General features: G+C 43.8%; 1 protein-coding gene across 1 annotated transcript in view; it reads right to left on the bottom strand.

The window, feature by feature from the left end:
* The window catches only part of ARFGEF3 (ARFGEF family member 3), a 505700-nt gene that overhangs the window by 80920 nt on the left and 408938 nt on the right, over positions 1-15842 (bottom strand). The window contains exons 24-27 of the mRNA XM_078649342.1: positions 15416-15557; positions 14776-14898; positions 11919-12022; positions 10713-10857 (exon numbers count right to left, since the gene is read on the bottom strand). Coding sequence (XP_078505468.1) covers positions 10713-10857; positions 11919-12022; positions 14776-14898; positions 15416-15557 — 514 coding nt within the window. The remainder of the gene's footprint in view (positions 1-10712; positions 10858-11918; positions 12023-14775; positions 14899-15415; positions 15558-15842) is intronic.

Here is a 15842-nt window from a genome sequence, read left to right as displayed (position 1 = left end):
TTTTTTACGGAGGGACCTAATAATCGCGAAACAGGAAGCTGTTGTTTTTGTCACCTGGGCTTCCAAGGTAAGCTTGCTATCAAACATGCTGCCCAGGTTATGGACAGTTTTTTGCGGCCGGACTGAGGTTGAGAATCCTGGAGGCCAGAAATTGCCAGGCAGGAGATACTTAGGACCTAGCCATTTGCAAATCAGTCTTGACCTTGCTCCCCATGGAAACAATCGAGCTCGAACTGCCAGCCCAGGTCCTCCCTGGACCAGAAACAAGCATCCTGGCACCGCAGCTTACCATAACTGGTGATTTCTTTGGTAGATTTTAATTTTCATATCGTTAACCATAAAGTCCTTTCAACACATATATTTACGAGCTGTACATGAAAATACCACATGATTTAGAACAAGTGTACTAACGAGCACACTTCCAAACACTACTTGAATGCAAAAGTTAAATTATGCGTTATCACCACAGTGCAGAGAAAATGACATGAGAAATTACTGTTTACTTCCTGACAGATTTCATGTTACAATGACTTGACACAGGAACGCATCCTGCTAAGTCGCTTGCACTCATCAATATGATTTAATCAGACTCGACAACTTTAACCCCTTGTATAGTGATTTGTTTACATGCCTTTTAACTAATACACATGTAAACAAGATGTAGTATATAGAGTGACTTCAGGTTTCCGTGCCATGTTATCCAAAGAGATGATCAACATTTATCAGAAGAAAGGGAAGTACTCATATATATATATATATGAGTGGTGTTTCTCCGAGGTATCGGATTTCTGCTGGACCGCCTTCTGACCACATCTGGCAAGTGACCGCTGTAAAATACAGCCCGTGACTGCACGGGGAAAAGGGATCACGGCATCACCGATTCACGGCCCTGCTTGGTTTGTGTATTCAGAGGCAGAACGTTGGGGACTTGAGGGAGTTCCAGACTTTGGCATTGGGGTCAGTCATAACTTTAACTTCCGCCATTACTTGGCAATTCAGCGTCCACTGTCGGACATTAATACAGCTCCGTAGCAGGTATTATTGAAGTGATGACTTCTGGGAGCTGCAGTTTGTGACATTGGACTGCAGCTGCAACCTATTCTGCGGAACTTGCTGACCTCACGACATTGGTAGGGGTCTCAGTATATTAATGGAGGAAGTTGGACTCACCTCATTTCAGCTACGGCATCTGAGGAAGGCTCATGCGAGCCGAAATGCATTATGCCACACAAGCTGCTGAATAAAAGAACCCCCACCAAACTCCCCGCTGTGTCCTCTTGCTTCTTTTTGGAGAGGTGGATCTTTGATATATATATATATATATCAATGCTCCAAGGTGTCCACCTTTGAGTAGCACGCGAACAGCAGCTTGGTTTATGTATAGGTGAGGACGGGGATCCATTCGTAGACGCCGCTCCGTACGGGATCTGCCGGACGCGTTTCGAAGCTCCATATGCTTCTCTTCAGGGGCTTTAACGGAAGCGGTGTGCGCAACCGCCGACCCACTTCCCCATTTTATATATAACACACCCACCAATGGGAGGCTCAAATGAGACTGTGCATTCTGGGAAGTGTGGTCCGGGAAGCACACAATCAAGTCCTGTATGGACTCCACAATTGGGCCTGTCCTCGATTCCAAGTACGACTGCTGCTTCACTTTCGTGACCCCCAGGGTACCGGGGTGGTGCATACTCCACGGCTGGACGGCCGCGTATAAATCAATGCTCCAAGGTGTCCACCTTTGAGTAGCACGCGACCAGCAGCTTGGTTTATGTATAGGTGAGGACGGGGATCCATTCGTAGACGGCGCTCCGTACGGGATCTGCCCGACGCGTTTCGAAGCTCCATATGCTTCTCTTCAGGGGCTTTAACGGAAGCGGTGTGCGCAACCGCCGACCCACTTCCCCATTTTATATATAACACACCCACCGATGGGAGGCTCAAATGAGACTGTGCATTCTGGGAAGTGTGGTCCGGGAAGCACACAATCAAGTCCTGTATGGACTCCACAATTGGGCCCGTCCTCGATTCCAAGTACGACTGCTGCTTCACTTTCGTGACCCCCAGGGTACCGGGGTGGTGCATACTCCGCGGCTGGACGGCCGCGTATAAATCAATGCTCCAAGGTGTCCACCTTTGAGTAGCACGCGAACAGCAGCTTGGTTTATGTATAGGTGAGGACGGGGATCCATTCGTAGACGCCGCTCCGTACGGGATCTGCCTGACGCGTTTCGAAGCTCCATATGCTTCTCTTCAGGGGCTTTAACGGAAGCGGTGTGCGCAACCGCCGACCCACTTCCCCATTTTATATATAACACACCCACCGATGGGAGGCTCAAATGAGACTGTGCATTCTGGGAAGTGTGGTCCAGGTAGCACACAATCAAGTCCTGTATGGACTCCACAATTGGGCCCGTCCTCGATTCCAAGTACGACTGCTGCTTCACTTTCGTGACCCCCAGGGTACCGGGGTGGTGCATACTCCGCTGCTGGACGGCCGCGTATAAATCAATGCTCCAAGGTGTCTACCTTTGAGTAGCACGCGAACAGCAGCTTGGTTTATGTATAGGTGAGGACGGGGATCCATTCGTAGACGCCGCTCCGTACGGGATCTGCCCGACGCGTTTCGAAGCTCCATATGCTTCTCTTCAGGGGCTTTAACGGAAGCGGTGTGCGCAACCGCCGACCCACTTCCCCATTTTATATATAACACACCCACCGATGGGAGGCTCAAATGAGACTGTGCATTCTGGGAAGTGTGGTCCGGGAAGCACACAATCAAGTCCTGTATGGACTCCACAATTGGGCCCGTCCTCGATTCCAAGTACGACTGCTGCTTCACTTTCGTGACCCCCAGGGTACCGGGGTGGTGCATACTCCGCGGCTGGACGGCCGCGTATAAATCAATGCTCCAAGGTGTCCACCTTTGAGTAGCACGTGAACAGCAGCTTGGTTTATGTATAGGTGAGGACGGGGATCCATTCGTAGACGCCGCTCTGTACGGGATCTGCCCGACGCGTTTCGAAGCTCCATATGCTTCTCTTCAGGGGCTTTAACGGAAGCGGTGTGCGCAACCGCCGACCCACTTCCCCATTTTATATATAACACACCCACCGATGGGAGGCTCAAATGAGACTGTGCATTCTGGGAAGTGTGGTTCGGGAAGCACACAATCAAGTCCTGTATGGACTCCACAATTGGGCCCGTCCTCGATTCCAAGTACGACTGCTGCTTCACTTTCGTGACCCCCAGGGTACCGGGGTGGTGCATACTCCGCGGCTGGACGGCCGCGTATAAATCAATGCTCCAAGGTGTCCACCTTTGAGTAGCACGCGAACAGCAGCTTGGTTTATGTATAGGTGAGGACGGGGATCCATTTGTAGACGCCGCTCCGTACGGGATCTGCCCGACGCGTTTCGAAGCTCCATATGCTTCTCTTCAGGGGCTTTAACGGAAGCGGTGTGCGCAACCGCCGACCCACTTCCCCATTTTATATATAACACACCCACCGATGGGAGGCTCAAATGAGACTGTGCATTCTGGGAAGTGTGGTCCGGGAAGCACACAATCAAGTCCTGTATGGACTCCACAATTGGGCCCGTCCTCGTTTCCAAGTACGACTGCTGCTTCACTTTCGTGACCCCCAGGGTACCGGGGTGGTGCATACTCCGCGGCTGGACGGCCGCGTATAAATCAATGCTCCAAGGTGTCCACCTTTGAGTAGCACGCGAACAGCAGCTTGGTTTATGTATAGGTGAGGACGAGGATCCATTCGTAGACGCCGCTCCGTACGGGATCTGCCCTACGCGTTTCGAAGCTCCATATGCTTCTCTTCAGGGGCTTTAACGGAAGCGATGTGCGCAACCGCCGACCCACTTCCCCATTTTATATATAACACACCCACCGATGGGAGGCTCAAATGAGACTGTGCATTCTGGGAAGTGTGGTCCGGGAAGCACACAATCAAGTCCTGTATGGACTCCACAATTGGGCCCGTCCTCGATTCCAAGTACGACTGCTGCTTCACTTTCGTGACCCCCAGGGTACCGGGGTGGTGCATACTCCGCGGCTGGACGGCCGCGTATAAATCAATGCTCCAAGGTGTCCAACTTTGAGTAGCACGCGAACAGCAGCTTGGTTTATGTATAGGTGAGGACGGGGATCCATTCGTAGACGCCGCTCCGTACGGGATCTGCCTGACGCGTTTCGAAGCTCCATATGCTTCTCTTCAGGGGCTTTAACGGAAGCGGTGTGCGCAACCGCCGACCCACTTCCCCATTTCATATATAACACACCCACCGATGGGAGGCTCAAATGAGACTGTGCATTCTGGGAAGTGTGGTCCGGGAAGCACACAATCAAGTCCTGTATGGACTCCACAATTGGTGCTTGTGTGCTTCCCGGACCACACTTCCCAGAATGCACAGTCTCATTTGAGCCTCCCATCGGTGGGTGTGTTATATATAAAATGGGGAAGTGGGTCGGCGGTTGCGCACACCGCTTCCGTAAAAGCCCCTGAAGAGAAGCATATGGAGCTTCGAAACGCGTCGGGCAGATCCCGTACGGAGCGGCGTCTACGAATGGATCCCCGTCCTCACCTATACATAAACCAAGCTGCTGTTCGCGTGCTACTCAAAGGTGGACACCTTGGAGCATTGATTTATACGCGGCCGTCCAGCCACGGAGTATGCACCACCCCGGTACCCTGGGGGTCACGAAAGTGAAGCAGCAGTCGTACTTGGAATCGAGGACGGGCCCAATTGTGGAGTCCATATTGGACTTGATTGTGTGCTTCCCGGACCACACTTCCCAGAATGCACAGTCTCATTTGAGCCTCCCATCGGTGGGTGTGTTATATATAAAATGGGGAAGTGGGTCGGCGGTTGCGCACACCGCTTCCGTTAAAGCCCCTGAAGAGAAGCATATGGAGCTTCGAAACGCGTCGGGCAGATCCCGTACGGAGCGGCGTCTACGAATGGATCCCCGTCCTCACCTATACATAAACCAAGCTGCTGTTCGCGTGCTACTCAAAGGTGGACACCTTGGAGCATTGATATAGATATATATATATATATATAGATATATATATATATATATATATATATATATATATATATTACCTACTGGCGATAGCCAGTAGGTATATATAGTTAGGACCTAGCTACCATAGGAAATCCGCAACATTCTATTGGGAATAACTTTGGCGCCGGTTGAGGAATTTGCGTGTAATTTTCCAAAATGTTGGCCAGCTCCGCTGCGCTCCTTCCCTGAAAATTTCAGGGAGATTCGTGAAGTGGGGGCTGAGAAAAAAGGGGGGTCCCAAAATGTGTTTTCCCCATGTTAATTTCCATAGGACGTTCTGACAAGGCTACAGCCCGAACCGCTGAACGGAATTACACCAAACTTGGCAAAATTATAGGGACTGGTACGCAGAAGTGCCTTTGCTATATTTGGTGAAAATTGCTCCAGTGGTTTTTATGAAAATTAACTTCAAAAACACATATATATCTGGGCGGAGCCTAACCACACATCTCATCGTGAGATCTGATTGGCTGTCAGCACTTCATCCAAGAAGTGTTGGCAGCCATCTTGGGACCAATATACATGATAGCACCTCATTAAAAAGCATTGTAGTTAATAGAGGGTTTTAGGACGTTAGTTACATTATAAATCATTTGTTGATGGTACCATACTCATTTTAGGAATTGTGGTGTGTTCTAAGGTGATTTTACCATGTGAAAAAGCCTTCTGCTGGGATATCATGAATCATGTTTGAAAGAAAACTATTATCTCATGCTTTTCCCACAGTGGTTTGGAAGGGGATCTATAAGCTAAACGGAAAGCATATTTTCTGTAAATTCACATTATCTTTCTCAGTCATGTGAGAATGAAGTCTGACATTCTCAGTAAAACATGTGCATCCAACGAGGACAGAGACTGTCAGTTGATTCCTTTGTGTTCTACTGCAGCCTCCTAGACTGTTCTAAAGAACAACAAGAGCGCTAACAGTCCTACTTATTACAAAGGTATGGCACACCTGAAGCCATCTTGAGTGGAATAAAGTGGTAACTCTTAAAACATTTAATTTAATAAAAAGGAACAAAATGAGGGGTATATTTTGCCATAGAAAGTATGATTAGTGCTGCAGAAAGAAAAATTAGGGCACATTTTGAGTGACTTCCCAAATCCTCTTCTATTTCATTAAAGAATTCTGACATGCAGTCTCCCAAGATGGCCACCAGAGACAAAAGAGCCCAAATGTAGCCCAAATATCACCCAGATGTAGCCCAAGTATACCCAATGACAGAATTTCCCAGAGTGTTCTAAAGAACAACTAGAGCGCTAACAGTCTTACTTATGACAAAAGTATGGCACACCAGAAGCCATCTTGATTGGAATGAAGTGGTAAGTCTGAAAACATTTAAGTTAAAAAGGAACAAAATGAGAGGGTTCATTTTGCCATAGAAAGTATGATTAGCAGCAGACTTCCCTGGTGAGCAGTAGCTTTACTAAAGTGATCTAATGAGCAACTAGAGTGCTAACATTCAGAATTTATGGCAAATGTGTGACACATCTGAATGCCTTCTTGATGGAACCAAAGTAAGCAAGCATTGAAAATGCAATAGATCTCGCCCTCGTTTAAGTTAAAGCCATTCTGTTTGTAATGAGGTGGCTTTTAGCTTTGCTTTTATTAGTGTTTTTAAAACTTTCATGTAAATAACATGCATATGTATGTATATATGTATATGTATGCATGCATTTATATTTGTATTTATATAGATATGCAGATTATATATATATATATACACATACATAAATGCATATGCATATATATGCATATATATATGTGTATATGTGTGCGTGTAGAGAGAGGTAGAGGTAGAGGTGTAGAGGTGTAGAGGTGTAGAGGTGTAGAGGTAGAGGTAGAGACTAGTAGAGAAAGAAGTAGAGAGAGGTAGAGAGAAGAGAGTGAGTAATAGAGTAGAGAGTGAGTAGTAGAGAGTAGTAGAGAGCAGTAGAGAGAGTAGCAGAGAGTGAGTAGTAGAGTGAATAGTAGAGTGAGTAGTAGAGAGTAGTAGAGAGTGAGTAGTGGAGAGTGAGTAGTAGAGAGTAGCAGAGAGTGAGTAGTAGAGAGTAGTAGAGTGAATAGTAGAGTGAGTAGTAGAGAGCAGTAGAGAGTGAGTAGTAGAGAGTAGTAAAGAGTGATTAGTAAAGAGTAGTAGAGAGTGAGTAGCAGAGAGAGAGAATAGTAGAGTAGTAGTGAGTAGTAGAGTGAGTAGTAGAGAGTAGTAGAGAGAGAGTAGTAGAGAGTGAGTAGTAGAGAGTGAGAAGTAGAGAGTGAGTAGTAGAGAGTAGTAGAGAGAGAGTAGTAGAGAGTGAGTAGTAGAGAGTAGTAGAGTGAGAAGTAGAGAGTGAGTAGTAGAGAGTAGTAGATAGTGAGTAGTAAAGAGTGAGTCGTAGAGAGAGAGAGTAGTAGAGAGTGAGTAGTAGAGAGTAGAGAGTAGTAGAGAGTAGTAGAGAGTAGTAGAGAGTAGTAGAGTAGTAGAGAATGAGTAGTAGAGAGTGAGTATTAGAGAGTAGTGGAGTAGTAGAGAGTAAGTAGTAGAGAGTAGTGGAGAATATTCAAAAGTTTGGCACAGCACCACTTGCACAATAAATCCAATCAAATCATATCACTTAGAGTCCTTATTGAAGCGCTGAATCTTGGTGTATATTCAAATGCTTTTATTTTCCTTAAGTTTATGTACCACAGCCAGCTGACGCGTTTCGTTCTGTACAACAGAACTTCTTCAGGGCGTTCTTATCTCCTTCAAGTTATGTCGGTATCCTGTTGTCATATAACTAGATATTTCTTCCAAATGTTAGACGAGACGTAAGTACATTCTTATTCAAAGTGACTAGGTATCAATTTTACCCACACAATTCGGGCAGACTTGAGTAATTTATAGCATCCTCAAAGTCAGTCTTTCAAAAATTCCAAAGTATAGGACATGATAATCCAAATCTAAATGTTTCTCAAGAAAAGTCATTTTCAATCGTTCGGAATTTCGGCGTTTGGGCAGATATGACCCAGGGACCCCCCCTCTGCAAACGCGCCAGTGGCCTGCGTTGCAGAGACATGTAAAAAGAGGCATAGCCTCATTACACCTCTGTGCAGTGCAGCCCCCTGGCGCATACTGGAGGTTCCAGGTGGGCTAGTTGGCCCCTAGGGACCCCCAGTATGCAAGGGGAATTAGTTCCCCCTCTTCAAACATGCACAGGCGCTGCGTTGCAGAGAGGTGTAAAAAAGGGTGTGGCCTCATTACACCTCTCTGCAATGCAGCCCCCTGGCGCATACTGGAGGCTCCTGTGGGCTAGTTGGCCCCCAGGGACCCCCAGTATGCAAGGGGAATTAGTTCCCCCTCTGCAAACGCGCCAGGGGGCTGCGTTGCAGAGAGGTGTAACAAGGGGCATAGCCTCATTACACCTCTGCAATGCAGCCCCCTGGCGCATACTGGAGGTTCAAGGTGGGCTAGTTGGCCCCCAGGGGCCCCCAGTATGCAAGCGAAATGAGTTCCCCCTCTTCAAACATGCACGGGGGCTGCGTTGCAGAGAGGTGTAAAAAGGGGCGTGGCTTCATTACACCTCTCTGCAATGCAGTCCCCTGGCGCATACTGGAGATTCCTGGTGGGCCTTCAGGTCTTATATAGTTAGGAATTAGCATTAAAAAAACCTTTGAAATTCACTGAAAAAAACATAGGTTTCAGGCCTTATATAGTTAGGAATTAGCATTTAAAAAACCATGCAAATTCACTTAAAAAACCATAGGCTTCAGGCCTTATATAGTTAGGAATTAGCATTTAAAAAACCTTTCAAATTCACTCAAAAAACTATAAGTTTTAGGGGTGTTATAGTTAGCTGGACATTTCACTCATACAAAACCATTGAAATTGCTCCTATATAGTTAGTTGTACTAACTATATTTCGCACACCCGCAATCCACTGCTGATGTCACATATTGCATCATTCATGACATGGTCAGTGACATCACTGATGACATCTCAAATGACATCACTGATGACATCACTGATGACATCATCCACGTGACAATCACATACACCTTTTCATACACTAGTAAAATCTTTCATCACTCTTTGTAATATACAGAGTATCATATTTGAATCCATTGTTACAGCAATACAAGTATCTAAAAACCCACTCAGTGATTCAGAGATGTATACACACATCTAATCACTTACCTGTAGATTCACTCATACATGCTGTCAATGAACAATAGAACACTATCAAAAATACTTATACACCTAAATCGACATTACACACCAGCACACATCCTATTCACATATGAAGTCATCCTACTCACTTATGCAAACAATGGATCATATTTACTTAGCTACACACTTATACAAACACAACTTCATCTATTCATTTAGATAGTAAGTCATACTTAGTGAATTATAAAATCATTATTACAAGTATAAAGTTATCCATACAGTCACTCACACAATCATTGAGTCTTATGTATACTTATTAATATACAACAACTGACACATACACTGCCTTTTATTTTTCTAGTTTGTTGGACATGTACCATTGAGAAATATATTTGCTCATCACCACACCCATAAAGATATTCACTCACCCAAACAACTGTTAGAACATGTAGTTTTAACTTCATATATCTAGTGAATCAACTTTTCACACATCTTTGGGCAGTCACCCCCCTCCCCCACCGAACCACACACACATTCACTCTCCCATACAAATACTCAGTTAACGAATCAATAACTAATACAGACTTTCACATAGCTAGTAACCAACTGGAGAACCAGTTTACACAACAACTGACAAAGTGATACAGATATTCAAACAGTTTAGTCACTATCCACTATATTTAGTGAGACACTATAAATTGGTCAAGTAAACAGTCAATTACACTGCTACTAAATCCTCCATCCAAATATTTATTTTTATATATCCACTCATTCTTCAATGCAAATTGCTATATATATAATGCATATTTAAATAACGAAGCAAACCACATTCACTGGATGATGTCATCAGTGATGTCATTTGAGATGTCATCAGTGATGTCACTGACCATGTCATGAATGATGTAATATGTGACATCATCAGCAGTGGATTGCGGGTGCGCGAAATATAGTTAGTACAACTAACTATATAGGAGCAATTTCAATGGTTTTGTATGAGTGAAATGTCCAGCTAACTATAACACCCCTAAAACTTATAGTTTTTGAGTGAATTTTAAAGGTTTTTTAAATGCTAATTCCTAACCATACAAGGCCTGAAAACTATGGTTTTTTCAGTGAATATATATATATATATACATATATATATATATATATATATATATATATATATATATATATATATATATATATATATATATATATATATATATATATATATAACAAACTAATTGATTTGCTAGCTTTCATCAATCCAGTTAACTTCTTCTGGCAGTATCCACCCGAGCTTTGAAAGAAACATGCAGAACTTTTAGATGAAAATATCTATCAAGACATAATAAAGGGGGAAGTTCACTGAAGATCTCTAGACCTAGAGAAGTCTTTGGATACATCGAGTCTGACAACACAAACAGTACATAAACTTCCAAACGTCAACCGTGGGATTCTTCCCATTTTATCACTTTTGTTGGGGCAACCATCAGGCGCCATATTGCGTTTACCTACCGGTGTCATCATCAAACTCAGCAAGGACCGACTCAATTCCATCTTCGCTGCTAGTGGACCTTTCCTGGACCCTCCTGGGCAAGTTAGCAAGGCGTCCACTGAGGAACACTGGCTTCAATGGCATTTTGTAAATTTTGGCAAGCAACTGTACAGGATGAAAGACAAAACATATTACAATGATACAATGTGGGTTGAACGCTGCATCGGTACATTTAAAGTAAAGTAACATACGTAGGCAGGCACAGAATCGAGGTAACTCCTGTTACCGCACATATATGAATGATACGTTTTGAGATTTTTATCAAACCCAGTAAATAAACGAACGGTGTGATAAAAACTGCATCGTCTGGAAAAATTCCGGCAGGTGGAACCTAGCGATATTTATTGGGGAAAACTTTCCGGTAAATACTGAGACATGCATTTGCGTGCAATAAACACCACAATCTGCTTGTTATTTCCCATTAAAGGAGAAAAGTTTGTAATGGGTTCTATTTATAGTATCCGATAAATAAGGGCCACCAAAGTATTGTTATTGGTTATCACAAATATTGCCCCTTATAATGATGGCCTACATCTAATTATTTTAATCTTGCAGTAGATACCAAGGGAGGACAAAGTTAGAAACGTTTTCCCTTCGAAATTTTATTTTATTTTATTTTTTAATTTTCCAATCTTGGTCTTTTTCTCAAAGTTAGCAAAACTTCTATTAGAAAAATAAATAAGGGGTAATTATCTAAATTAGGTTTGAAGAAGGAAAAAACCCTGCTAAAATCTACATCCAGCAGGCAAATTATCTTGCAAAAACATTTTGTGATAAAATTATTTCGCTCGCGAAGTTGGAAAACTTGACAAAGTTCACAGAGGGCGAAGCTTGACACCGCTCAACTTCAAAGGAAATGATTGAACCTTCGTTAACTCCAGTTCATTGACACTCCTTATTTTTGGGTCCACCTTCTACAGTGCATAAGGTGTGATCTTTGGATAGTGACCTCTTGAATCTATAAGGCTTCAAAGTAATACTGTCCCAGGATAATATTTGGTCTCTAGCTAATAAATGTGCTATCTGCTCTTCAAACTGTCTTCTGGTGCCCAGAGTACATAGAAGTGGCATGTTGGCATAATACAAAGATACTCGGGTATCCAACACAATCGCAGCAAGCCAAGTACACTGATGTTTTCTTAGCGACAAAAGTGGGGAACACACACCTGAGAACATCTCCTGAGATAATCGAGGGCAGGAAGGCACAGATCTGTAGACATGGGTCCCAAGCTTGGCACGCAGTCACCAATCTCTTTACAATCTGCTTCCCCTGGGAAGAAGGAGTAGAGGGAAGGGAATGAGGGGGTCCGGAGAGAGAGAGAGAAAAAGAGGAGGGGCAGGAAAAAAGACCCGAATATGTTAAACATACAGAATAACGCAACATTTTATAGCATAGATATAAAACGGGTAAAATCACATCACGCTGGGCTGAACGTCGCCGGAGAGACTCTAGCCGACTGAGCATAGGAACATCTACCAAGCTTAACTGTCAATGTACAAACAATTGATTTTTTTATTTAAATGTTACAGGAAGACGTTAATTCTTTTATTCAGACAAGATAACATCTACTAATATCCAGAAAACACTCTTTCATGTAATAACTGATCTTTCTGATGCCACTCAGATACATCTAAATTATACTCCTTCAAAGAAATTATGTGCTGAACTCAATACTAATTATATTAATAAAATTAAGATTCTGAGAGGAGATTCACAATTGTAATCCCCTCCTGCGAATACTACCCCATTGCCTGCTGATAATTCTCTTGTGACGGTCTCTGCTTTTTTTGTCAGGACTTCATGGATTCTTTTGAAGCGCCCAGGTCAGGGTCTCCAAGAGATCTGTGCCCTGTAGAACATTTACACAACTCAAGCATGTGATAGGAAGTGTGGTTATGTCTCTACTCAATATATCTCTGGAAAATGGTGTTCTTCCCTCAGCTTTTAAAGATGCCCGATTTTGAGTTTGGCAGCTGAGAATTTACTCTGTCAGGACAATGGACTAAAGTACTTCGTCATCCTGAGGGAGGACCTGCCCGCCAAATTCTGAGATGTCGGCTGGCCCAGCAGACAGCTCTTGCATTCACAGGAACTGCCATCATGGTGGTTCCTGCAAATGCATTGATAGTTTGCCAGCGGGACGTTAAACATTCAACTTTTTTTTTATTTTCCAAAAAAGAATCCCAAAGCGTATTTTTTTTTTAAAATATTACAAACAAAAATCCCTTTACCATGGGAGAATTTTACCATGCTTTGGGGGTCAACTTACCCGTTCGGGCCGTCAGAGGTGTTTGTAGGCAGCGGAGACAAAGTAGTCTCCACCATCGACATACTGAAGTTCCAACTGTCTCTAAATGAGGCAGGCAGAAATTTGCTTTGGCAAAGAAGGTACTCTGTTGATTCTGTGACGGTGTACCCTCTCCGCCAAAGTCTATATCGGGCCCATAGTTATTCCACTTATGAAGAAACCAGAGGCTGACGCCTCTATTTCTGAAAAGATTTCGCCCAATATCTCTGCTTCCTTTCGCGACCAAGAAACTAAAAGAAGTTGTCACTAAACAACTTTGCAACTACCTTCGAGATATGAAGTGTCTGGCCAATACTTGAACAGGATTTCACGCAGTCCATAGTACTGAAACTGTGACTTTGTCCAGTATGGATGAACTAGGATGGGAACAAGACAAGACCCACACAAATGTCTTGACACTATTAGATCTATCTGCCGCTGTTGACATGGTCCACCACTTCATCTTTTTAGACCATGTCGAAGCTGCTGGCATTGGAGGACAGGTCCTTATGTGGTTTAACTTTTTCTAATCTGACCATTCACAGACAATCATGCTGAGTACTTTCACATCGCAGAAAGTAGACGTGGCCCCCAGGGGTTTTCAATTTCCTTATTTGTTCACTATCTGTGTGATACCTCTAGCTAATGCCTTAAATGAAAGGCATGTTAAGTCATTCAAATATGCAGATGACACACCGCACTTACGACTACACACTAAACCCCCCATACATTATAAATTTCAATAAAATATGTCTTTTATATGGCAGTGCAAGGGAAGCATAACATTTACATTTAATAAGGAAAATACAGAGGTAGGGATTGTTAATGGCCTAAATAACATATGGCTGAACATCTACTGGTCTGTAGAGATGCGATCTGTACCTTCACTTGCCAAGTGTAAAGTGCCTTGGAGTAAAAGTCGATAATTCGGTCTCTTGGCTTCCCAAATCCGCTCAGTAGTATCCTCCTGCTTGTACCACTTGAATCCTTGAGAGACACTGGTCCGGCAGAAAGCCCACCCTCTATAAGACAAGCCTTCCAATTTTCATTTTTTTTCCGAATTGGAAGTCATGCAAGGCAGCCAAAGACAACAATGTCCTGTCACACTGGGAGAAAACTCACAGTGGCTCAGGGACATTTCCATTTTAATTTACAGAAACAAACCGTAACTCAGGAGTTTGCTACTATAAAAAAAAAAAAATCCTAGCAGCTACCACGAACGGTGGTCGAGGCGGCATAACATTGCTGAGGAATGTGATACAGGCAATTGTCTGAAGCACTTTAGTCGAAAGTAGCCCACTGAAGCGGGCAGCCTGCAGAGGGAAGGCTCTTGTGGGGAGGCCAAAGCTGGGACTTTGTCTCCCCAAACATCTGGCAGGAAAAGATATCCCGACCCGCCCACTTCTCAACAGATCTCAGTCCTCGTGTGTCATTATCTCATTTGGTCTGTGCTGCACTGCTGTTAGATCATCATGAAGCCATGATGGCGTTGTCCAGTGTTCTTGCTTTCTGTGCACTTTCAATCAGTCATTTAGACCACAGGGATACAGGACATCACAGGTTTCATGTATATTTTGTCCTTCGATGTGTAGTTCATAGACCTTCTATTTCTAGCCGGTGCCTTTCCTTGTTTACCTTACTCCTTCAATGAAGATACATGGCAGATAAAGAACAGACACCGCACATCCTAAATGCTGTTTCGTAAATGAAGACAAAGTCAAAATAAGACACATACCTAATCCTTTGACGAACTTCATAAGGCACATTATGTAGTCAGTGGCTGCGTTAGCAAATACTTGAATGTTGTCGGTGTTGAGGAACGCTTCAAAGACATCAAAAACCGGAGCCTGGCGTTTTCCTGTTAAGGGAAGAGTAAGAAAGTAAGGAATGCCTTTTGTGTCCATCTTCATGACCATGGTGTGGGCTAAAGGTTCCAAAGTCAGCGCCAGGAGGTAGTCACACTATGATCTTTAGAAACTCCCCAACCTTTCCTTATCTCGGTCATTCTGCCACTCATATGAGGTGGGGCTAATGGAAACCACAGTATGACTGTCTAGGAACCTCTTGAATACCTGAGTTCATGTAAAAGCAAAAGCTCTCTGATAGGTGAGACCTGCTAGCTCTGCTTATGCTTCAAATCGTCTGCACGTTCTAAGTAGAACAGGTTTTTTTTAACTATCATATGAGACTCCGTGGTTAAAAATGTGTGAAAACTCATCAATTGTGTTAATCTTAAACATTGGAAACAAGTCCATTCAAACATTGCTCTGAAGTGCCTCGAGTGATATAAAACTATATAAGTAAGTGCTGCTGGGGCACCAAGTGATGCAAGACAAACAACATATAGACCATATATAATCAAGAAAATAATGTACCCATTGAATAGTCTCCAACTAGATACTCTTTGACGTCCGACTTGGTGCTGTGAACAGTTTCCAAAGCACTGAACAAAGGCCTCCACCCCGACTGTATCCTCGGGGAGCAGACCTCCACTAGCTCCCCGATGGATGTGACCACCTGCAAACACAAAGCAGAAGCACCCCAAAAGATGCACTTGTTAGCGATGGTATGCCACTATTTCTGGTTCAGCTTGGGAGCTTAGTGAAAGAGTTTATGTTACGCTCTAGTGTAAGTGCACTCCGATGGTAGGCCAAGAGTTATGTTTGGTGAAGGGCACGAGTAGGCAAGACAGAAGGCTTCATCGCTGCCTGTGGCACTGAAAAACACTGAGCATGTGTTCTTCATTGGGATAGGTCAATGTATGAGATCCAGTTTTAAAATGAGGGACTCTAGTTTAAAAGG

The sequence above is a fragment of the Lissotriton helveticus genome, chromosome 6 (assembly GCF_964261635.1).
Source record: "Lissotriton helveticus chromosome 6, aLisHel1.1, whole genome shotgun sequence".
NCBI lineage: Eukaryota > Metazoa > Chordata > Amphibia > Caudata > Salamandridae > Lissotriton > Lissotriton helveticus.
This window is presented reverse-complemented; position numbering and strand designations above follow the sequence as displayed.